The sequence below is a fragment of the Apium graveolens genome, chromosome 7, assembly GCF_009905375.1.
Source record: "Apium graveolens cultivar Ventura chromosome 7, ASM990537v1, whole genome shotgun sequence".
Taxonomy (NCBI): Eukaryota; Viridiplantae; Streptophyta; class Magnoliopsida; order Apiales; family Apiaceae; genus Apium; species Apium graveolens.
The window spans coordinates 270,025,756-270,051,434 of NC_133653.1; the positions used below are offsets into that span (position 1 = coordinate 270,025,756).

Genomic DNA, 25,679 nt, shown 5'->3' on the forward strand with positions numbered 1-25,679 from the left:
AATAAACAACTCAAGAAAAAATTAGTCTTTTCTCACATTATTGCTATGTAATTTTAAAAAGTGTTCTGAAAATAATATTTCTCAAATGGAATAATTCTATTTTTATTTAAGTTAAGTAGTAAATTTCTTTGTTGTCACCTGGTTTCAACTCTGACTTAACCCGAGAGTTTTGGAGGACAACTATTCATTTATAAGTTATAATACCTCGGTCTCCCTTATTTTTTTATAGTTTTCTTCACATGCTTGACATGTATTTTAAGTCAACTATAATGTATATTTCCGTAATATATTTTTATAATTTTCTTTTTTTATAAAAGTTTAAACATTAAAGTTTTATTTAGAAGATTTTTTTTAAAAAAAAAGTGTTGACGGAGGAATCTGGTAACAACAAAGATTGAGGTTTCTCGCCGGAAGTAAGATCTGTGACGGTGGTTCTTTGCCGGAAACTTAAGCGGTGTGTAGTTGATTGTGGTTGTTTTAGGCTGAGATTGATCAGAGTAAGTGGTGGCTCTCTTATCAGCTCTCAACTTCTTACCCTCTCAATGTGCCTACGTACCCTTTATATAGGGATCAAGCCTGACGTAGTTCTCGTAGAACAAGAAGTCTAATGAGTTTAGACTTCTTACTCCTAAACCCAGTAGAAACCCATCCGATATCCGTCTTCCACTAGCTTTAGGAATGTCCAACTATGAGGCCCAACCGCGAAGGCCCAAGGCTCGTCCGTAATCGTAGGACTTCACGGATAGTGCATCTCCCTGCGCAAGGATAACATTCCGCTACAGCTATCTCCCTTGATTTACGAACGCAGGTATAGCCACGGTTCACCCCAAGTGCCAGACGTGTCCCTGTCCCCCGAATGAGGATAACCCACCAGATAGCAGGACAGGTGATCCCAAGCTCTTGGGTGTAAAGTGCAGGATGACTCCAAAGTTCTCCAACGAGGACACTCGTTGAATACAAGAACAGAGCTCCCAAAGCACACACCAAAGTAAACCCCACATCCCCAACGAGGACACCCGTTGAATACAGGAGGAGGCCTTCAATCATCAGGCATACCCCTGGAGGCCTTCAAGCTTTTCACGGACATCCCCCTCCTTGACCGTCTCAAGGAAGGAATTCTTCAAAGAGTACCTGCAACAAATACATTAGTAAAAATAACCTCCATTGCTCCTCTCCATGCAAGCTTTGTCCTGAATTCAACATCAAAAGTATATAGATCAAACACAGGACGCGTCCTCACCCTTTGGGCGCGTCCTCACCTTCATAAATCCAAACCTGCTTCCTCATCAATCGTTCCTTATAGCATTCAAAATTACAGGACACGTCCTAGAATTTAGGGCGCGCCCTTAACCTTATTAGACTTGCACCGTCTCCTCTAAACCATCATGCACAACATTTCACCTCCTATGACGCGTCCTTCACCATAAGATTTCATCTGCCAAGCACTTTCATAAACATTGACGCGTCCATAAAGCCTGGGCGCGTCCTTCCTTGACCACACACTTTTCTCGCCTCGTAACATATCCCTTCTCAAGTAGGCGCGTCCTGAATGCTTGGACGCGTCCTCACTTTCACAACGCAATACTGAGTTTGACTGTAATTAGCCCGCGTTTGACCCGAGTCAATCCAATGCCAAATTTTGGGTATAACAACTACCCCCCAAATTCCATTTATAGTTAAAAACAAAATTGGAATTTCTTTCCAAGCGAAATTTGGCTCAAAACAGGTGGACGCGTCGTGACAGGAAGACGCGTCTTACTTTCACCTTCCGCATGTGGTGTACAGCTGTCGTCCTTAGGGTCGTCCTTCTTCTATAAATACCCTAGGTTCACCATAATTGCACCTTATTCTATCTTCTTTTCTTCGGAAACCACCATTACCGCTGCTCTCAAGCTTTTGAGCTCGAAACCCCGACGATTTAACCGGTCATTTCCTGATTTCTTTAGTTCAATCCACTCCTCAACTCAAAAGGTACACAAATCTTCTTTTACTTTCTTATTTAATTGAGTAAATCGAGTTTAATGAGCAAAAAACCCGTTCATATGCTTCAAGTTTCCATGCACCGTTCTTAATTCTCCTTGTATGTATATGTGTGTATATATGTAATTGTCTCATACTTTGCTTCTTCAATCTTGTAGTCGCATGTTTCTAGTTTGTTTTTCTTTAGAGAATTTTCCCAAAAATTGACTGTAATCGATTAAGATTTTATTACGCTGCAACCATAACTGACGCGTCCTCCCATCAGGGCGCGTCTTACATCTTATTATTTAAGACACGTTTAAACTGCTCCAAGCAAGTAGTGTAACACAAGGCCAGTGGCATACTAGGACGCGTCTTTATACTACACCCTTTGCGGTAGATTTCTAGGACGCGTCCTTCCATATTTCCAGTTTTTCCTTTCTCCTCTTTTTTTTTTTTAACATATGGACGCGTCCTCAAATATTTATTCATTCTCTTGCAGCTGGAGGACGCGTCTTCCTTCTCACCATTTCATCCATTCAAAGCCCTCAACAAACGCCTTGGAATCTACTCCCCACATCTGATCACTTTTAAACCTGACTTTCCCGAAATCCACAGGACGAACTCCTTCCTTAGAGCAGAAAGACGCGTCTTTGGTTCCCTTAAATCAAAAAACTCAATAATATCTGATTCCAGCTCCGATTCCATGGACCATGTTCCCATAAGTTCAAGAATGGAAAAGAAGGGAGTCAAAAGGCAAAGAACTCCAATTCTCCATACAAGGGCCGCCATCGAAGATTGGACGGACGACGAAATTATCCTACTACAAGCCAAAAACCTCAAGGAATGGCTATTTCTGATATGGACACGTCAAACACACAGGACGCGTCATCTTCTCAGGGCGCGGCTCCTTGTGGGGACGCGTCCCCACAAAGTGTAAGTGAGTTCGAAAGAAGGATTCCCGACCCTGAGACATATCCTGTATCTCCTCAAAAGTCTGATCCTCCCCTAGAGCATTGGGAACGTTCAGATGTAGAAATAGATTGTGACTGGGCGAGGCTCGGTACCCTTACTGAAGCAGAGAAGAATGCCAGAAGGAAAAAAAAGGGTAAGCTGGCAAGCGTAGCTCTTGATTCTACTGCGTCTGACCTGGAAATCCAGTGGCACATGAAATACTACGACATGGAAGGCATCTGGGCGCGCCCTCTTCGAACCATGAGGCCACATATTTTTAACATTGGGAATCAAAGGATCCCCCGAATGGTGCTTACTCCAAAGTTGATTTCTCTAGGTGTGGGCGCGCCCTTGCACCCATATATCAAAAAGATCTTGAAGTGGTATGACGTCGCCCCAATCCAACTATCTCCAAACTCATATAAGCTAGCTTGGGCTTTGTTCATGATGTACCACAACCTCAGGCTGGGCGCGCCCTCGATGAAAGAATTCAGCTTTTTTTACAGCATCAGGAAATCAATTCCCGGGTACCATTTTCTGGTTGTCAACAAATGGTTGAACAACAAGGGATTTAATGAAGGAAAAATTAGCCACGAGAGAGACTGGAAGGAGCCATTTTTCTACATTTATGACGTCAGAAGGACGCGCGTTCGCTTCAACTTGGAACCAAGTAAGCGATTACCAAAGCCTTTCTTCAATCACTGGGCGCGTCCTCTTGATTGGGCGCGTCCTATTTTGTTTACTTTTTTAACAAACTCTTCGTTCCTCTTTTTAACAACTTATAACTATCTTTTATCTTTAGACAAAAGAGTTCAGAAGGAATTAACAGGAAAAAGGAAAAAGAGAGCAGATAAAGTCCTTCAATATGTAGAAAAGCACTTTAACCTCAAGGACATGATTACAGAAGACAACCTTAAGCTGGTGGGCGCGTTGTCTTCCCGGGTTGGCTCTATCTGCAAGTTTCGTGAATTTCACAACGACAAACCTGTTCTCACAACCTCAGAAAAAACCAGGGGCCTTAGTGCCGCGGAGGTGATCGAAATCGACATTAGTAAGCAATTCGACTTAGAAAAAGGTAAGTTTAAGTGAGGGAGGACGCGTCATTAACTTTGGACGCGTCCACAGCTACAAAAATTAGTTCCCCATTCAAAAAATATTAACTTACATAAGAATCAAAGGTGTTTCATGCACATACATCTGCTAAGGGCGCGTTTTCTCACAGGACGCGTCCCGCTTGTCCTATATTCCTATGGCTCGTGTTTTATAACCTGTCATAGCCAACGTTTCTAGGCAGGGCGCGTCTTTCTTTGCCTGATACATACATGCATTACTCGTGTCTTTCATTTTCCTTGTTAGATCTTTACGCATTTATACATTTTGGTTGCCATCTTTTCATGTACCTTCTTACTTTAATCAGCCATGCATGTAGAATTTTATATCACAACATGGGCGCGTCTTGTTCCCTGGACGCGTCTTGATGCATTTAACTAATATCTTTTCTTGTTTATATCACAGATATGGCCTCACTCCCCAAAGGATTCGCAATTGGGGCTTCCAAAAAACTAAGGGCAAGGAAACAGGCTCCTACAAAGGTTGATTCAAAGGCAAAAACCCCACCTCCTATTGCAACTCCTTCTCCTCCTCCCAAGATAATCGACACCACTGTGCTAGACATTCCCGAAAGGGTGGAGGACGCGCCCTCAAAGCGTCAAAAGACTGTCCCTGATGACCAGTCTTTCGTTCTCAGATACCTGGGCGCGTCCTCGGTTGGTGACTTTTCCGAGGACGAAGTGAGAGGCTGGACCTTCAGGACTGAGCAACAAACAGAGGAGGCTATGGTCAGGGCTGCAGCCGAGCTTCACCTGCATGCCAGACAGAGTGCTAACATGGCTGCCAGGCTTAGGGCGCGTCTTGCTGTTACAGACACTACAAAGAGCCAGGCCAAAGACAAAGTTAAATCCCTGGAGAGATACATTACCCTGCTTGCCCAAGAGAAAGATGCTGAAATCAGACGCCTGGAGGGGGAGAGGACGCGTCTAGAAACAGAAATAGCTGTTTTGGAAGGCAATGTCTCCTCAATAGAGAAGCAAATGGACAGCGTCATCGCCCTGAATTCCACCATGCAGCTGGAGCTTGACACCCTGAATGATGATAGGCTGCATGGATGGACAGAGGAGAAAAAGCTAGTTTACCAGCACGACTTCCAGGCTGGGTTTGAAGAATGGTGCTCTGGGTTCATTGCCAACGACCCAGAGTATACATTCTCAAAGTTTGATGCAAATACCCAGATATGGGTAAATGATTTCAGGGTCAGGGCCGCGGACTCCATCAAGAACAAGAGGATTTTTCTAGGCTTAGAGGAAGAGGACGCGTCCCCTGATCCTGCTCCACTTCAGACTCAGCCTCCCCCTGCAGAAGACCAAGACAAGCCACAGGACGCGCCTCCTACTTAGGACGCGTCCTTTATCTTTTATGTACTTGAACTATTTTAAGGGTGCGGGTCCCTTGAAGCCTTGCAAGTTGTAAAGACTATTTTTGAACATTCACTTGCACTTCTTTTTTACTCAAGTAGTCATTTATATGGGCGCGCCTTGTGTTAAGGGCGCGTCACCTTTGACTAATTGTTATTATTTTTCACTCCGTCAAGCAAATATCCACTGTGGGCGCGTCCTCTCTAGCTAGACGCGTCTTTGTTTGTTCCGGAAAGTGCATGAGCACGGCACTACGCTATACTTATGTGTTTAACCAAGGCACAAGGCACAATGGGGCGCGTCCTAACTGTTTGACATACCTTAACGTTATCTTTCAGAAATATTTTCTCTCCGGGAGAACGCGTCCTCGGTAGGGACTTGTTTTTTTTTAAATTAAGGAAATATTCAACTGAAAGAGCATCAACCAATATTACTTGGGCGCGTCCTTGGAAATAGTACACTTCTTAGTTCCATTTTTACTCAAGTTCTATTGTTCCTTTTAGCAGCCACTACTTCAATTAACATCCACATAGAACTATCAATCAAGACGCGCCTCACCTTTGATCCAAAATACATCATCCTTCAAGCAGGACGCGTCTTTGACAAGCACTTTTTCTTTTTTAATTATGTTGTCAATATTACAGTAACATCCAGTCTAAAGGAGCATCAACCAAGATAACTTGGGCGCGTCCTTGAAAATAGTACATTTTACTTGAGTTTCATTCATATAAAATCCTAGCTTAGGGCGCGCCCTACATTTAGGACGCGTCATGAGACCAAGCAAACTGAGCAAATATCCTTTTGGAAAGTTTCAAAATTTATTTATAATGCGCTCTGATGTCAAAAGTGTACCAGTCCCACGGCTACTATGCTCTGTGGGGAAATTATTTCTAAAATATGACCCTTCAACTAGTCCCAAGGTAAGTAGTACATGCACTACCCCCCTAGGCTAGGAGGAATTTATTTAATTCTAGCCTATAATCTGGGCATAACCCAAAATGATAAAAGAAATATGCAAGGGGCCAAAGCCACGCCTTACTGGTAATACTTTCGAAGATGTTCCGCATTCCAAGCTCGCGGAACTAGCTTCCCGTCCATATCTTTAAGGTGATAAGTCCCCTTCCACATGATGGACTTTATTCTGTACGGTCCTTCCCAATTTGCTCCAAACACTCCATGTTGGGGGTTCTTTGTATTGGGCATCACTTTCCTAAGTACCAAATCCCCCACCTTCAGCAATTGTCCTTTTACCTTCTTGTTATAATACCTTGCGGCGCGCTGCTGATATGCCGCTAGCCTTAGCTGAGAATTTTCCCTCGTCTCCTCTAAGAGATCTAAATGAAGCCTTTGATTAACCTCAACATCTTCTTTCCCGTAACAATCTCTGCGAAGTGATCCCGATCCAACTTCCACGGGGACCATAGCTTCGTAGCCTTAAGTCAGCATAAACGGCGTTTCTCCCGTAGTAGATCGCGGCGTAGTGTTGTATGACCACATCACCTTCGGGAGTTCTTCAGGCCAATTCCCTTTACGTTCCTCCAGCTTGGTTTTGAGGGTATGCTTTATTATTTTGTTAACAGCTTCTGTTTATCCATTGCTTTGAGGATGATAGACCGTCGTAAACTCCTTCTTGATTTTCAACTCCTCACATAGTTGTCGCAACTCCTTGCTATCAAACTGCTTTCCATTGTCGGAGACAAGCTTGTAAGGGATTCCAAACCTACATACAATTGAGTTGAAAATAAAATCTCTGATTTTCTTTACGATGATAGTAGCCAGTGGCATAGCTTCCGCCCATTTAGTAAAGTAATCGACCGCAACCACTGCATATTTGACGTCTCCTTTAGCTTTCAGCAATTCCCCGATAAGATCAATTCCCCACATGGCGAACGGCCACGGGCTTGCCATAGGCGTCAAGAGTGTCGCCGACATAGACGAGTAGTTTGCAAAGCGCTGGCAGTGATCACATGCCCTGACGAAATTTGTAGCATCTTCTCTCATTGTGGGCCAATAATACCCTTGGCGCAAAACTTTCATTGCCAACGAACTACCCCCCGAGTGATTACCACAGATTCCTTCATGCACCTCTCTTAGGATGTAATTTCCTTCTTCTTCTTCAACACACCTAAGCAGAGGTTGGTTGAACCCTCTCTTGTACAGGACTTCGTCGTATATCACGTATCTTGCAGCCTGATAGCGGAGTCGGCGAGCCATAAACTTATCCCCGGGGAGTATTCCCTAGCGAATGTAAGCTAGAATGGGCGTCATCCATGTTTCCTTGGGAGCCTCATCCACTCGCATAGTTTCTACCTCTGGGATACTAGGAATCTCCTGGATTTTAAGGGGGATGGATCCTAACAATACAGCCTCTTGTTGCGACCCCATTTTTTCCAGAGCATCCGCATTACTGTTCTTCTCCCGTGGAACACATTCCAATCTAACTTCTTTGAACATTCCAATCAGGCGCTGTGTACATCTCAAGTATAATTCTGTTCGTGGGCCTCGCGCTTGAAATCCCCCGTTCACCTGATTCACTACCAACTCTGAGTCACTTCTTGCAATTAAGTTCCGCACCCCCATTTCCAAAGCGATTTTCAGGCCATTAATCAGCGCCTCATACTCCGCATTATTATTGGTTGCATAAAACTTGAAATGAATGGCGCTCATCAGATGGTGGCCTTCCGGAGATACAAGTACTATACCCGCACCCGCTCCTCCATGGTTAACCGCCCCATCCACATGCAAGATCCACCAAGGATGCAGAAACTCTTCCAAAGACTCCTCAGAATGAGGCGAATGTAGCATTACCAAAGCTTTATCATCAATTTCAGAATCAAATTCCAACAAGAAATCGGCTAAGGCTTGCCCTTTTATCGCTGTTCGAGGTATATATTCCAAATCAAACTGTCCCAACTCCACAGCCCATTTCAGCATTCTGCCTGATGACTCTGGTTTGTGCAGAACCTGTCGCAGCGGGTACGCTGTACGAACTTCAATTCTATGGGCTTGAAAATACGGTCGCAATTTTCTTGACGCAAGAATTAGGGCGTAAACCAGTTTCTCCATGCGTGTGTTGCGAGTTTCAGCGTCGTGTAACCGCTTGCTCACGTAGTACACTGGTGATTGCTGCCCATCTTCTTCTCTTACCAGAACTGCACTGATCGAATATTCAGAAACTGCGAGGTACAGTATTAGAGACTCCCCATCCAACGGCTTTGACAACATGGGAGGGTTTCCCAGTTGCTCCTTGATTCTTTTGAAAGCATCTTCACATTCTGGCGTCCATACAAAGTCTTTCCCAGCTAATTTGATCGCCTTAAAAAATTCCTTGCATCTATCGGACGACTTGGAAACAAATCGATTTAACGCGGCGATTCTCCCAGTCAAACTCTGCACTTGTTTCACATTGGTGGGTGACTTCATATCCATCAATGCCTTGATCTTTGCGGGGTTGGCCTCAATTCCCCTGTGGTTGACAATGAACCCAAGAAACTTGCCCGACTCCACGCCGAACACACATTTTTGCGGGTTTAATTTCATACGAAACCTCCTCAGAATGTCAAACATTTCCATCAAGTGCTTTATGTGGTCACCCGCTACCTTGAACTTTACCAGCATATCATCCACATACACTTCCATAGTTCTTCCGATTTGATCCTTGAACATCATGTTTACCAACCGCTGGTAGGTCGCGCCAGCATTAATCAATCCAAACGGCATTCCTATGTAACAGTATAACCCCCTGTCAGTAATGAAGGATGTATGTTCTTGATCGGGGCCATACATGTAACGATCCACACTTCCGGACTATTAATTATAAATCAAAACTAAAATAAAATACAATTTACTAATACGAAAATCTATTACAAAGGTGTCTATTACAAAAGCGCAGCTAACGGAAGCCCAAAATTTAATATACTTCAATCCTAAGTCCTCGAACTCCAATGTTATCCAACTCGAACTCTTAGGCGAAACCTGAAATTGAAAGAATGAGCTATACAGCCTAGCAAGAAACCAATCGATCCAACTAGCAGGCCAAGTAACATATACACATATAACAAAATACGATATAATATACGAAACAAATACTTTCGATAAACTTTCACATCTTTATTCGATACATCCGATACACATAACACATAAACAACAATAATTCAAAATCCATAATTTATGCCACGACCACTACAACCCGGTGATAACGGTCCTAAATTTTCTGAAAGTCGTCACTACAATCCGGTGACTACGGTCCTAATTTCTTATTCGATATTTTCACAAACCATGGCACAAATCAAAGATTCAGAATTATCATCTAGACACCACAGAGATACAACAATACGTATACTTGTAACACATAATACTTTCAAAAATATCATCACTTAGCCCATTTTTTGATAATCAAATATACACGCATAATACACAATTTTGAAAACACTAGTAAGATCGATCGAAAACTTACCTTAAAATCTGACCAGATATGAATATAGCCTTTTTGACCCACTAAACGATATTTTCTTGGAAAACACAAAGCACGAAAGTTGTAGATAACGAAAATACCTTTCTGAAAAGTCCAGGATCACTAAATTCTGACTTACGATGAATTTTCTATGAATTTTACAAAACAGCTGATTTTTGCTGAGAAGAGTCCTACGAATTTTAATGATTAAAACGAGAAAGACGAATATGATGTATTTATAACGATACAAAACCCTATATCTTAACCTACAAGTTATCCATAATAGAATTGGATCCAAATTTTAGGCTCAATAGTCTAACCCAATTTTAAATCCTATTCCTTATCTAATTTTAATCCTTTTTATTCTATTATTCTTTTATCAATCGAATTCTAAAAAATTGCGGGATATTACAGTTAGCTTCCTGTAGACTGCCTTTTAGGCTTGACCTGTGAGTTATGAATTTTGCTGCGTATATTTTAAAGATACTAATTAATTTATTGTCTTAGAATTTTGTAGATGGCAGATGAATATGTTGAGGTTGAAATGTCTGACATCGAGGATCCCGTTGATAGTTCACCACTACCATCATCAAACTATGACCCTAGCTCAGATAGTGATGATTCTGTCAACAACTTTGAACATGCTTCTGATAGTGAGGAATCAATTCACGAAAATCCCGGAGAGATCATTAATGAGCATTCTAAAAAGACTGACCTTAAAATGGAGATAGAAAGTCTCCGAGCTGATTTAGAGGAGGCACACTTGAGAGTAGAGAGAGCAGAGCACCGACTATTAGTATTACGAGAAAATGTGTTAGGAGGATGTGAAAGATTTCGCAATTCTTCATTGAGGGGTAGATGTGTTAGTAAGAGGGATAAGAAGTACGTTAAGAGTTTCGCAAAACAGGTGCAGGTAGAAGTGAGAAGGAATGTTGCAGCGATAGGGAATGTTTTGAGGGAAGGAGGTTATTATGAGTATCCACCATCAGCAAGTTCCTCCCCTTCAGATAACTACTCATCTGATTAGTGTCCTTGTTAGTGAATCTTAAGTTATATCTAGTGGAAAACATCTATAATAAAGATGACTATCGTTTTGAATTTCTATGGTTGAAAAAAAAACTTGTACCATTTTGAGGTTTCTATTAATAAGATGTGTTTTGATTTATATATGTGTGTACATAAATCTTGTATATTATATCGTTATTCCAAGATTGAGTATTGAATAAATTATGTAGGAATCATGCCTCGTCAGAGAAGTAACAATGATGAAGGTGCGCACATGATGACTCAATTGGCAGAAACATTGGCGACATTGGTAGGAAACCAGCAAAATGGACCTAGGAGCTTGATATCTAAATTTAAGAGGCTAACTCCTCCAGTTTTTGAAGGATCTACAAATCCTTCAGAAGTGGATAAGTGGCTACAAGAGATTGAGAAGATTTTTGAGTTACTAGGAAGTACGGACGATCAGAAGGTTAATTTGGCAAGCTACCAACTCCAAGGAAGTGCTTACGACTGATGGCTAATGGAGAAAAGACGCGTTAAAAATAATGAAGAAGAGGCTTCCGGAGCATACACTTGGGAAACTTTTAAGGAGTCATTTATGGACAAGTATTTTCCCAGGACGGTACGAGCTAAGTTGGAGCGCGATTTTATAAGGTTGGAACAAGGAGAAAAGCAAACTGTCTCGGAGTATGAGGCTGAATTCGCCCGTTTGGCTAAGTATGTGCCAACTTTGGTGGCGGACGAGATTAGTAGGGCACGTAGATTTGAGGAAGGATTACGCAATGAGATTAAGAGGCATGTGGCTGCTTTTGAGCTAAACAGCTACAAGATGGTGTTGAACAAGGCTTTAGTAGTCGAGAGGGGGCTAGTGGGAGACGAAGGAAAGAAAGACTCTGAGGCAAAGAAGAGATGTGAGCCTACAGGTGGATTTAACGAGAATGATCCCCCGAGAAAGTTCAATAATCGAGGAAATGGTGGAAATTTTTCTCGAAACGCTTCAGGGAACAAGGTGACATGTTCAAGGTGAGGAAAAAATCACTTGGATAAAGACTGTCGTTGGAACACGGGAGCTTGTTTTAGTTGTGGAGAGAAGGGACATAGGATTTCTGAATGTCCAAAGCGTGATCCAAATCGTAACAAAGACAATACAAATAAGACCACTTTGGCATCTCTTATTGGACCAAATTATGGACGGGTGTATCAACATACATCTAAGCAAGATTGAGGTACGCGATCAATTTCTTTCAATGATTATGTGTTACACTTTGATTTATGTTTTGTTAAAATTTGGGGACAAATTTTTTTTAAGGAGGGTAGAATGTAAAAACCAGTTTTTTTATTAAATATATATGTTTATGTAAGTCTAGTGATTTAATAATACAAGTACTAAAAATGATATTTATAAAAAAAAGTGTATATAATTTGAAACGTTTAGTTGTTTTCTTTACTTGGTCAAAACCTGTTACTAATAGATAAGATATGAGTTAAACTTTAAAAATACAGATATGAGTTAGTTTTGAAAATAGTGGAGGGTGATACTGATAAGTACGCGTTAAATTAGGAGTTAAGTACGTTACATTTGTAAATAAATAGATGTAATTTAGTTCATTTGTTTCTTGCACAGCTCTCTTCTTTCTCAGGTACTTTTCTTTTCTCTCGATTTTCTTTTGAACGTGTGTGTTTTAGGTTACTCATTGTTGTACTGTATTCATTTATGTAATGGTCAAGTTGTTTTTAATACTTAATATATGTACTTGTTGAATTATATATTTTATTATACATTGATATTTTGTTAATTACTTAATGCTCTGTTTAAAAGTAGTGTTTAAAAGTAGTCTTTAATTTTAAAAAGAATGATTTGTGAAAAGAAATATTATGTACATGTGATATTTCTGGTTAACTCCTTTTATATGATTTTGTTAAATTATGTTAACGTGATAAATGTGAAAAATAGTTAATTATGTGTATTATTTTTATAAAAGATTGTTAATATGTAACTGTTTATTTATTTTATGAGATATTATTATTAGTGTTTTTATTATTATGTTAATGACATATGTGATGATTTTATTCTCTTTTATAAGTCTCTGTTTTTGTTAGTTTTATTTTTATAAATTGATCAATCATTTATTCATTCTAGAAATTTTTAATTATATGTACATACATGTTTATTTATTTAATTTTTATTTTTACTTATGTGTGTTTTTAGAAAATGGTATTAATTGACTTGTATAATTTTTTTAAAAACTCATTTAGTAAATTCTTGTTAGTATAATATTTCATTATATTTAGTTTTTTTTTATATTATCTTATTGCCTGGTTTTGTATTGCAACACATGTTATTTTATAATGTTGGTTGATTTTGTATTGCAGCTCTCTGTATATGTTGTTTTTATTGTCTGGTTTTTGTTTTAGAGTCCTTATTTTGTGAATATATAATTATATATATATATTATCTTTTGCCTGATTTTTGTTTTAGAGTTCTTTTTTGTGTATATAATTTTATATATATATATATATTATTTTTTGCCTGGTTTGTGTATTCGAGTGTACGAGGATAATTAATTATGTTTGTTTTTAATAATAACTACATAGGTTGGATTTCTCTGCGTGAAGTGATAAATTGTTAAAGTGGTTGTCAGTGTCAAGGTAAGTTAACTCTTCACACTCTTATTTTTATTTTGAAATCTGTTAAATATTTTTTGCACTACTTTTATTTTAACAACTATGGATCAAGTAATTGTTTTAGACATAAGAATTCCCAGTGAGCTCTGACCTATGAAACATTTAGTAATTGCGTATAGTTCCGGAACTAGATTTTGATACCTTACTAGGGCGTGCTTTGCACAGTTTATGATACCTTAGTAAGGGGCGCATTATTGACAGTTGTGAACCTATGATACTGTGTCACCAGGTATTTGTGACCTTAGCAAGCTATGGAATTTATTTATGTTATATGTAAACTTTGGATTTTGAGCAATGATTTTGGCTTTATAAAAACTATGAACTCCTTGGTCCACTAGTGTCGAATTATTTTCTTGCTGGGCTGTTTGGCTCATGACTTACAATTTTTCAGGTGCTAAACTTCTGGGATGGATAAGGAAATGCATTTGGCTTGAGCTTATTGTAATAATATTTTAGTGATAGTGTCTTATCTTAGAGCTGCGTCTCTCTGTATTTGTCTTTATTTCAGCTATATGATACTATTTTTGAGTTGGATTTCGGAATCTTGTTTGCTTATGTGAGACTTGTTTTAAGTATGAATAAAGTTTGATATCTAAGTATAGTTGTTGTATAAAAAGTTGGGGTATTACAATACATCGGAATTTGATTGTAACCAGAGTATGCATCCATAAAACTCAACAACGCATACCCCGCCGTTGCGTCAACCAACTGATCGATTATTGACAACGGGAAGCTGTCCTTTGGACAAGCCTTATTGAGATCTGTGAAATCCACACATGTTCTCCACTTCCCGTTCGGTTTCTTCACCAGTACCGGATTTGCAAGCCATTCGGGGTAGAAAGACTCTTTGATCAACCCCACCTCCAACAACCGGTCCACTTCTTCTTTTAACGCTATTGCCCTTTCTCCACTTACCGGGCGGCGTTTCTGACGTATGCCTTTGTAATTCGGGAGGATATTCAAACGGTGACACATTACCTCCGGGTCGATTCCTATCATATCTGAATGACTCCATGCGAAGACATCAAGATTTGCAATTAGAAAGCGGGCAAGACTTCCTCTCATCTCATCATCCAACTGGGATCTCACTTTCAAAACCCTGCTCGGATCATTTTTATCAACTGGAATAGATATTGTATCTTCGGTCGATCCCGTCTTTTCGGCGGGCATAAGGATCCTGGGATCCAAATCGAAATCAAAGTCTCGGGGGTCTTCGACTTCCACTTTCGCATCTGAGGGCGCGTCCTCGTTTGGAGAAGCATCAACCTCAATTTCATTCAAGGGCGCGTCCTTCTTTTGAGGAGCATCCACCTTGAGGTTATTCCCGAGACCTTGTAAAATCTCACTTCTTCCTTCCAACTTTTCCCCGTTAACTTCTTTCTGTATGATCGCCTCGGTATGGTTCACCACCACTTCCTCCACGCTACGGATCCTCGAAATACGTCCCCGCGTCAAAAAAGAGTTCCCAGAGACATTGGTTTCTTCCTTTCCGGGGCTTTCAACGAAATAGTGGGCATGGACCTCTCCACTTGGTTTTTTATGAATATCTTCTACATCTTCAAATGGGAGACCTTTCCCTTCATACCTTCTTCTACGAAATTCCTTGACAGCCTTATGATAGCAGTCGCGTGACTCATACTGTGACCCTCTCAGACTGCCAACCCCGTTTTGTGTTGGGAACTTTATCATCAAGTGGTGTATCGAGGTTATCACCCTGAACGCTCGCAACCAAGGTCTACCGACCAGCACATTGTGCGCGGAATCCTGATCTAGCACCTTGAAATCTATCATTTGGGTAACCGACAAGGCTCCTTCCCCGAGCGTGACGGGAAGCCTGACAGAACCCATAACTCTCATTACTTCCCCAGTAAAGCCATAGACGTGCGCATCTTCGAAATACATGTCACTATCTGGGAAACCCAGCTTTTTGTAGGTGCTGTAGTACAAGATATTTGTAGAACTCCCATTATCCAAGAAGACTCGATGTACGTTCATTGCCCCAATGAGCATGGTAATCACCAGCGCATCGTTGTGAGGATGATGCACCCACCTAGATTCTTTTTCCTTGAACGTAATATCAGCGGACTCCCCCTTAAAGACCTTCGTGGGTCTATCTTCTAAGCTGTGGATGTTGGTGAGCGGTGGATGTCGCACTTCTCTCGCGTTTTTCTCCAGTGCTCGATTACTATCACCAACAAAAGGGTGTCCTCCAAAAATTGCCCTGATACTGCCAGCCCTCTGAAACTTGACCTCTGCTGTTTTTTCAACGTCCTCCGCCCACGGGGGCTGTTTTTCATCCTTACCCTTGTCATCAAGTCCCCTGAGTCATTTCACCTTGTCAATCCATTCTCCTAGGTATCCTGCCTTGATCAATTCCTCAATCTCATCCCGCAAGTGACGACACTCTTGGGTGTCATGGCCAGTAGACTCATGGTAGTCACAATACTTCTTCTTGTCTCTGCTCTGCCATGAAGTTAGACAGTCGGGCTTCTTGAAGATTCCTCTATCCTTATTTACCTCGAAGATATGATCAATGGACGCTGCCAGCGGTGTATAATTGCTGACTCTTCTCTCGTAGTTTGATGGTGGGCTCCATTCTCTCCGCGAGCTCACAACATTTACCCTGTTAGGGCTTCTGGCGTTTCGCCGATAATCTGGGCTCAAGGATCTGTCCCTTCTCTTGGATCGCCCCTTAGAGTTATGGGTATTGTCATTCTTTTTTGTTTCTGCAAGCGACTGCTCGATCGCTTTGAACGACTCCGCCTGCGCAAGCACATCAGCTAGCGACACTGGGTCCTTCCCTTGTAGGTGTTTCCAGAAATCCGTCCCCACACGTAACCCAGCTATAAGCAATATTTTCAATGTTTCATCAGTTGCACCCCTCACCAAAGTAGATTCTGCATTAAACCTCTTAAAATATGAAGTCAAACTTTCTCCTCCCTTTTGTTTCACATTAGCCAGTGTGGTAACAGGTGGTGTGTACTTCACGGCGGCTTGGAATTGTGTCAAAAACAAAGTTTTCATCTGTTCCCAGGATGTAATTACACCTGGACCAAGTTTTTGGAACCACTGTTGAGCGCCTTCTCTGAAAGTGGCTGCCAAGAGACGGCATCGAGCCAAATCAGGTACTTGATATACGTCCATTTCAATGTTGAAACGCCCCAAAAACTCCACAGAATCAGAGTTCCCGTGGAAACGCAAGTCATTGGTTGTGTTCCTGTATCCCGCGGGCAATTGCGCCTCCCTCACAACAGCAGCAAAAGGAGAAGGAGCTTGCGCAGTCGCCGTTACTCTTCCTCCCTCAAGATGGTTGAGCAACCTCTTGAGGTCATTCACATTAAACGTCCCTACCCCAGGAATGGTTTGAACATTAGGCTGCTGGGGTTGCTCTGCGACTTGCTGAAATTCCCCTTGATTACCCCCCGGGTGTGGCGGAGGCTCTCGCCGCCCCTCGCCCTGAGGCTGCGGCGGTGGCATGTTACCATTTTGGTTCTGAATGTTTTCCCGTACGCGAGGTTCATCTTGACCGCATCGCGGAATCTCACCATTGTTCTGCATTTTCACTTGAATTCGCCCGCTGTCCTGGTCATGAGGACGCGCCCCAGACCCATTACCAGTAACGATGTGGGAAGCTACGGGGATAACGGCGGGGGCTTCTCCAGCGGAGTGTACTCCACCTCTCCTACCATTGTAAGGGGCTCTTCCGTATTGATATCCCATTCTTCCCCGTCCGTTCCTCCGATATCCCCGGTAGTAATTCCCGGGCCTTCCTCGTGGAGGGGCACGCTCGTGCTCGCGGTGCCGCGCCCCGTCATCCCTTTGGAATGCGGGGGGCACACGCGTCGTGTCACGGGGCCTCGCTTCTCCGGCGTTTCCTTCCTGTTTCCATTCTACCAGCAACATCCTCAAATCGTCGTCCTCCAACCTTATGCCAAGCCTCATTTTCAAGGCTGAAAGATCCCTTCCTCCCTCGTCTTGGTTTTGAGTGTTCTCCCCACGACGACGCTCGTCCATCGTACGCCCAGACCTATGCGGGTGTGGCACTACCTGGTTACCCAGGCGAGGCCTTTCTCTGCCATCAGTGTCCTCATCCGCAAGCTCCACAATAGGTTCTACATCATCCGAATACTCCAAACACCGTGGAGTGATTCACGGGTTTTCCCCGCTCCCCTGGGTATCTCCTTCAACTACAGGGGCTTTTCCCAAGGCATGACCATGACGAGGGAAACGACGACCTCTCCTCGTCTTTCGACGCTCCACCGTGTTCAGTCTTGAGTTAAAACTGTTAAGAGTATCCCCCATGCGATATAATTGCTCCAATATATCAGCGTTGCTGATGAGAACTGAAGGTGCCCCCCTACATCTGGAGCCCTTGGTGGATCCGCCATATTTCTGGGAACGTAAGGTTCATGGCGAGTATAACGCCCCCGCCTTCTCCTTCTGACCTACTGTCATTTCCATCATAAGAACTTTCATCACGATTGTAAGACATCTTTTCCTCCTAAGATTGCGACCTTAATTAGCAGCCCCCTCCTTCTAGCGCCAATTTGTTGACGGAGGAATCTGGTAACAACAAAGATTGAGGTTTCTCGCCGGAACTAAGATCTGTGACGGTGGTTCTTTGCCGGAAACTTAAGCGGGGTGTGGTTGTTTTAGGCTGAGATTGATCAGAGTAAGTGGTGGCTCTCTTATCAGCTCTCAACTTCTTACCCTCTCAATGTGCCTACGTACCCTTTATATAGGGATCAAGCCTGACGTAGTTCTCGTAGAACAAGAAGTCTAATGAGTTTAGACTTCTTACTCCTAAACCCAGTAGAAGCCCATCCGATATCCGTCTTCAGCTAGCTTTAGGAATGTCCAACTATGAGGCCCAACCGCGAAGGCCCAAGGCTCGTCCGTAATCGTAGGACTTCGCGGATAGTGCATCTCCCTGCGCAAGGATAACATTCCGCTATAACTATCTCCCTTGATTTACGAACGCAGGTATAGCCACGGTTCACCCCAAGTGCCAGACGCGTCCCTGTCCCCCGAATGAGGATAACCCACCAGATAGTAGGACAGGTGATCCCAAGCTCTTGGGTGTAAAGTGCAGGATGACTCCAAAGTTCTCCAACGAGGACACCCGTTGAATACAAGAACAGAGCTCCCAAAGCACACACCAAAGTAAACCCCACATCCCCAACGAGGACACCCGTTGAATACAGGAGGAGGCCTTCAATCATCAGGCATACCCCTGGAGGCCTTCAAGCTTTTCACGGACATCCCCCTCCTTGACCGTCTCAAGGAAGGAATTCTTCAAAGAGTACCTGCAACAAATACATTAGTAAAAATAACCTCCATTGCTCCTCTCCATGCAAGCTTTGTCCTGAATTCAACATCAAAAGTATATAGATCAAACACAGGACGCGTCCTCACCCTTTGGGCGCGTCCTCACCTTCATAAATCCAAACCTGTTTCCTCATCAATCGTTCCTTATAGCATTCAAAATTACAGGACACGTCCTAGAATTTAGGGCGCGCCCTTAACCTTATTAGACTTGCACCGTCTCAACTAAACCATCATGCACAACATTTCACCTCCTATGACGCGTCCTTCACCATAAGATTTCATCTGCCAAGCACTTTCATAAACATTGACGCGTCCATAAAGCCTGGGCGCGTCCTTCCTTGACCACGCACTCTTCTCGCCTCGTAACATATCCCTTCTCAAGTAGGCGCGTCCTGGAATGCTTGGACGCGTCCTCACTTTCACAACACAATACCGAGTTTGACTGTAATTAGCCCGTGTTTGACCCGAGTCAATCCAATGCCAAATTTTGGGTATAACAAAAAGTTTATGCAATTACATTTAACAAGAACATTAAAGTGCGTGCCGAGCCCCGGCCCTCCAGTATAAAAAATTGATGGGACGGAGAGAGTATATAATTCATATTAGTTAAACAATTAAGTTGTAAACTAGAGAATTCTAAGATTAGTACTTGATTGATTTTTTGTTGGGCTTTCATGTGAAGCTTTTCCAGCCCAGGCCCATTAGACGTTCAGGAGGAGCGCAAAGCAATCCTCCGTTCCAATTTAAAATTAATACTATGAAGTGGCCTTTAAAATGAAGAGTGCTAGAAATAATGTCAATAATGTCAATAATGTCATTTGAATACGATTTTCACTTGTGTTCAGAACTCATTTCTGAAGGAAAAATAACTAAGGGGGCGTTTGGTTCATCTCGGGGAAACGGAATGGAATCGAGAAAGGGAAAGAAGGAGAAATGAAAGTAAAGACCCAGAATTGTTTTACGTGTTTGGTTCAGTTTCGGAAACGGAATGAAAATTTACATGATTACATTTATTTTTTATTTTTTAATATTAAACAATCTCAATATAGTCAAATATATTTATATTATAACAGTATAATATATTAACATTATAATAAATAAACAAATTTAATTATTTAATAGCACCATTAAATTTTTTAATAAATTAACATATAAATTTATATCAAAATTATTTTTAATTTATAAAAACTAAATTATAAATCATTTTTAATTTTTGAAATTAATTTTGCATACTGATGTATTTTTTTGGTCCAAGATTTAAATTATAATTGAAATAAGAAAATAAAAGTGGGAAAGGGTGTTCAAATACCTAGTGGGAGGTGGGGAATGGAGTTTGAGGAATAAGCTACAACTAAAAAAGGGGAAAGGAAATGATTGTTTTTACTAAACAAACATCAACAAAGAGAATGACCACAATTCTTTCCCTTTCACTTTGTTGAATATCTTGTACCAAACACACCCTAATAAAATCGAACTGGGCGTCATCAAATCTATTTTAAATTATATATTTGAAATTTTTTTGATTGAATTATAATCTTAAATCATTTAAATTACATATTCCGAAAAAAGAATAATTAAAGTTGTATTATAATTTCTTGGTTTTGAAATAAAATTCAATTTTTTTTTAATTTTCAATCATTTCATGTAACAAAATCTAGAATTTACAATAATTTCACGGTGTTTAATAGTATTATAAAAATAATAAATGTCTTCCTTAGCCTGGTATGCACTAATTAAATCGACAATGGTATTAGATAATGTGATTGGCTAAAATAACTTAAAACAATTGATATGTAAAATTTAGTGAATCCGTAACGTGATTTTTCTCGGTGGAGTTTGCTATAATGATTAGCTATATTTAAAAAAAGTATTCTATTCATCTCATATTATGTGTCATGTTTTGATTAGATTATAGTTAATTTTATCATATTTTGACCGCAAATTAAACTTAATTTATTATTAAATAAATTTAAAATTTACATCATTAGAAAATATATTTAATTCTCTTTAAAATGTGTTTTTCAATTTTTTAAAATGACACATACATTTTTCTTAATTATTAGTTAAAAACTAGTCAATTTAACTACATAAAAGTCAAAACATGACACATAATATGGGAAGGGGGTATGTTATTATTTGAAGTTATCATGAAGAGAATGAATTATTTTATATGGTAAGTGATGACGTATAATTTCACTAGAGGCCTAGCAGGGGTTCGACGAATATAACAAATATAAATATAGTCAACATAAAGAATTCGGTTAAAATTATAGATAAGAGTTTTAACCTATTGAAGTGATAAATTTTTTTAAATATTCTTCATAAATTTTATTTTTGTTGAACGACGTAGATTTTTAGCTAAGAATTTATTATGGTAGGAGATATCAAACAAGTCATACTAATAAGTCGCACATTCAATTTTCCTCCACCTAAATTATAGGCACCAAAATAAATAAACAAATGATAAACGCGTTTTTCTGACTAAAAAATTATATACTTTTATGATAAATTCACACCTCGCAAAACCTTAATAATAACAATTTCGACCAACAAAATATAACAAGTAAATAATCTTTTATATACAATCATTCTGATACAACCTCTATAACACAGAACAGAAGCTGCTCTAACTTGACAGAAACTAAGCAAACACAATTTTACTTTCAATAACAAAACAAAAAAATTACGAAAAAAATTGAAAAAGAAAAGCAGAACCACAGCCAAATCTAGGAATGTTCAGTTCATTACATCACCAATCACTAAACAAATGACATACTAGCAGAAGCAAAAGAAGATTGCAGGTTGTTTTAAGTAGATGTAATGAGCATCTTCAGTAGAGTCCTCTTGAACATTGTTTCTTCATTTGTATTCCAGTATCATATTGTTCTCGGGTGCCAATCCGACGCAAGCCCTCAAGATGTTTTCAAGCATTGCTGGCTGCTTTGCGAGAGCATTCACCACTGGTGTGCCTGGTGGTACCTGTTTGTTATACGATAAAACAGAAACATAAGATTTTACTAGCCATTGAAATTAAGTTCTTATTTATCAGCAAGATTATTTGTCTGTCGGTAAAACTCTGGTCCTATAATTGTCACTTAACGTTTCAAGTAAACCACAAAAAATTGGATTCATTATCATAAGAACGTTAATAGACAGAAAAATTGTGTCTTAATCCAAATGCAGATAGCTCGAGTTTTATGTTGATTAACAGGACCTTCTCTTTTAGCTTTTCTACCGAAGTTTGTACAGTTGCAGTGGTATGAGAACCAATGCTAGTCGATAAAAAGCTATATTAACAATTGTGGAAGATAACTTACAAGAGGAGCCTTGGTGAGGTAGCTCAGAATGGTGGCCACAGGGTGGAAGGAGTGAAACTTACCCTGCAGATACATTTAAGATATGTAAGGTAATTCGATAACTAGAACAAATTTTTTTAAAAGTGAATACAGGTTTATTGATGTTAAAGAGAAGCTAACCTCTCCCTCAGCTTTAAGCTGGATGCGAGTACTGAGTTCAGCAAGGAGGACCAAGTCTAAGATAATCGGTGCAGCCAATAGGGAATCCTCACATGTGTTATGCATCACAATGGTGTTGGTTCCTCCCATAAATATCTCTGATGTGTACTCATCCATTGCTCTCTTGCTATCTCCCACATATGGAACATACTGTACCACGATAACCAGAAGAGGTCTGGTTATGAACAATAAACTAAGTTGTTCCGCTCAATTTCATCAGTAAATAATAGGCATTCGGCTTTTTTAATGTTGCAAGTATCACTAGTTCTAGTAAAATCAAATTTACCTTGATCACAACAACGTGATCAGGGTGCTCTCCAGGCTCGTAGAGAATTGCATTACTAGAGACCATGTCAGCGACCACGTTGCTCTTGGAAATCTCCTTTGAGCGGAAGGTTTGAGGAGCTGAGAGGTTCATGCCATCATTGTTACCGAGATGATTGTAGCTCACAATAGATGTTGGCTGCCATTAAATACACTTACAAATATTAGCATAAACTGGACCTTTAGAACATGAAACAGTCCATCTTATCGAATTTCTTAGGCAACATACATACCTTAATACCAGCACCAACAAGAAAATCAACAAGTACAAACTTCATTTTTGTCTAGCCACTCTTAAAGTCATCCCCACCGATCAAACTATTCCTCCTTATGGCCAGATCAATCAACCCTGCAAAATTTTAATTTGTAGACCATAAGTTAATCCCTATTGGTAAAAAAATTTCTTTCCTCGTGATAATTAGTTAGTACCCTTCGGTTAAGTGTTACCAGTAACATTTAATTTCTAATACTGTACCTGGAACAAAAGTGTTTTAGGGGCTTCTGTTAATAAAAGGCACGTTCCCAAGAACACAAGCCAATGCATACAAAGTGGATGGAGAAATCTCAGCTTCATTCTTCTCCACTGAAGCAAACAGGTTCTCCTCGGTATCATTTAGCCCCACGATAACATTACTGTATCTCTCGGTGTTTGCAGTCCCCAGAACCACTACCTTATCCACCTTTTTCGCCTCCTTGAATTCCCTATTTCAAATTTAGAAACAAATTTATACTTAAAAATTAAGATCAAGTAGTTATCGTGAGAACAAATGTAAATCTTTATATGGTACAAATAAGTGGTACCTAATGTCTTTGATGATTTGTTCAAGCTGTTGTTTCTTGGTGCCTTTGATCACATTGTTGGCACGAGAACCTTGATTGGCAGCAATGAAATCGGGGTCGTAGACTCCAGGGAGCGGGACCATGGATTCCATGTAAGGCCTCAATTGCTTCTGTAGATCAATGTCCAAGACCCTACCCCTGGCCATGGCATCTGCAAGGTTCATGTCACTTATGTCCCAGCCTCCAAATACAATGTCTTCAGGGTTCACCTATTGTAGTTAACAAATCACAGAGTCACAAAAATTGATATCAAATATAATAGTCAGTTCACTATATTCAGATTGAACAAACACAAAGACAGTTTACAAATAACCAAATAGTACCATGGGAAGTAAGCTCTTGAAAGGAGCATAAATCTCCTCTCCATTGAAAGATCCAACTCGAATGGTGGATGCTTGGGTGAGTGATCCAAAATAGTTTGCTTGTTGAACCTTGTCTTTGGTTGCCCAGGATATACCCCTGTACAAATTTTACCAAATCAAGTCATATCGCTATGCTCAGATAACCAAAAATTACTTTCTAAAATGACAATCCTAACATCTTAAGGTTCTAGAGCAGTCAATCATCGAAAATATTTGTTATCAGAAGAAATTTAACCAAATATTCTCGGACAACATTAATTTTACACCACCTATATCTGACTGCATATAGTACACATTCTTCATGTCCATAGTTAACAAACATACATTTATTAACGTACATGTTAGGCCTACTCCAAAGCACAATATTGAGTGTGGCCTAGTTATGAACTAATAGAAAATCAATTGAAAAAATAAATTAATAAATAAATGAACTTACTCCTTATTTGCTATAACACCAGCATTAAGTGTTGAACCATTATTGCCTCCCCACCCAACCAACATAACCCTGTAAGAAAAAACACAAATTAGAGCCACAACTTTACAATATTAATCCTAGCAATGTAGCATAAAACATAACCGCGTACCAACCAACCAAACATAAGCAGTATACACAACATAAATTAGTGTGAGAAGGGTATGATGTACGAACGTTGTTGAGTTAAACTCAATATGTGATATGTGTTTAGTGATACAAGATATAATTGGATTGGGTAATAATTGTATTTGTTGACAATTATCATAATGGGATTGAGTAATAAACGTCTGTGTTGACAATTATTGTCATAATGAGAATGAGTAATAATTATATGGGCAGACAATTATTATTGTAATTAGATTATGTATGTTTTGTTGGATAAGTTTGTGATGACTATATATACATAGTCATGTTATTGTTTTGATGTATGTTTAAGAGATGTAGTCGTCTTAGGTATCGTGCGGGAGATACTTGAGTATTGGTTGGCTCATGTATCAGTTTGGGACAATTGAGGTGATGTTATGTATTGATGTATTATTGATAATTATTTTGATTAATAATACACGTGGGGACGTGAATTATCCACATCAAATATATTGTTGTGTGTTTGTGTGCGTACTTTGTATTGGTAAAATTGAATCTCGAATGTGTGTGTTTCCTCCTAACAAACACAACCTAACCCTCACTCAAAAAGATACGAGGTTGTTTCAGCAATTGACCATATCCATAATATTTAATGCAATGAATGAATAAAAAAATTTGTACCAAATGAAAAATCGAATTTCAAGAAAATTAAGAAATTACCCTAGTTTAGGGACATGAAGATCGGTCTTCAATTCATATTTGACAGTCTTGGGCTTAACAATCCATCGATATTTACCATCTCTGTTCTCATGAACAAGTTCTGTGGTTTCATAATTGTACACAGACCCAATCTCAGTTTCACTGTACTTAACATTTGGGCTATCAACCTTAAAACTCTCAATAAACATTCTTAAAAATTGTTTGTTTGACTCAAAGTTGAGTGGTTGATAATTAAGGTATAACTTGTATGAAGAACAAGGAGAAGTTCAATGTGGTGTTCTGTTCTACGTTGGCATGTATAAATAACCGATATTAGTGGGGATGTATGTATACGTGGCGTGTAGTTATTGGTGGGTGTTTAGAATTCCCATAATTATTGGCTCCTCATCTGGAGTGAAGCTTAACCATGCTAAAGTATCGCCGTGCTATCACTAAAATATGAAAAATGAAATGCGTATTTTATATTTAGCAAACTGATAACGAAATGTTTAATATTATATATAT

The 25,679-nt window shown here is 40.0% G+C and overlaps 1 protein-coding gene and 1 pseudogene across 1 annotated transcript; one reads left to right on the plus strand and one right to left on the minus strand.

Moving 5' to 3' along the window:
• The first annotated feature begins 11,362 nt into the window (after positions 1–11,362).
• Positions 11,363–12,067, plus strand: LOC141674949 (uncharacterized). Its single transcript, XM_074481647.1, has 2 exons — positions 11,363–11,865; positions 11,923–12,067. The coding sequence occupies exons 1-2, from the start codon at positions 11,363–11,365 to the stop codon at positions 12,065–12,067; spliced, it is 648 nt and encodes a 215-aa protein (XP_074337748.1).
• Positions 12,068–21,404: 9,337 nt separating this feature from the next.
• Positions 21,405–25,414, minus strand: LOC141670757 (inositol-3-phosphate synthase-like; annotated as a pseudogene).
• Between the last annotated feature and the right edge of the window lie 265 nt (positions 25,415–25,679).

Bases quoted from the DNA above. Each gene is read 5' to 3' on its own strand.
- LOC141674949 (XM_074481647.1), top strand. From the start codon at position 11,363: ATGGAGAAAAGACGCGTTAAAAATAATGAAGAAGAGGCTTCCGGAGCA. The intron at 11,866-11,922 runs GTGAGGAAAAAA...AGCTTGTTTTAG, and splicing joins AACAAGGTGACATGTTCAAG to TTGTGGAGAGAAGGGACATA.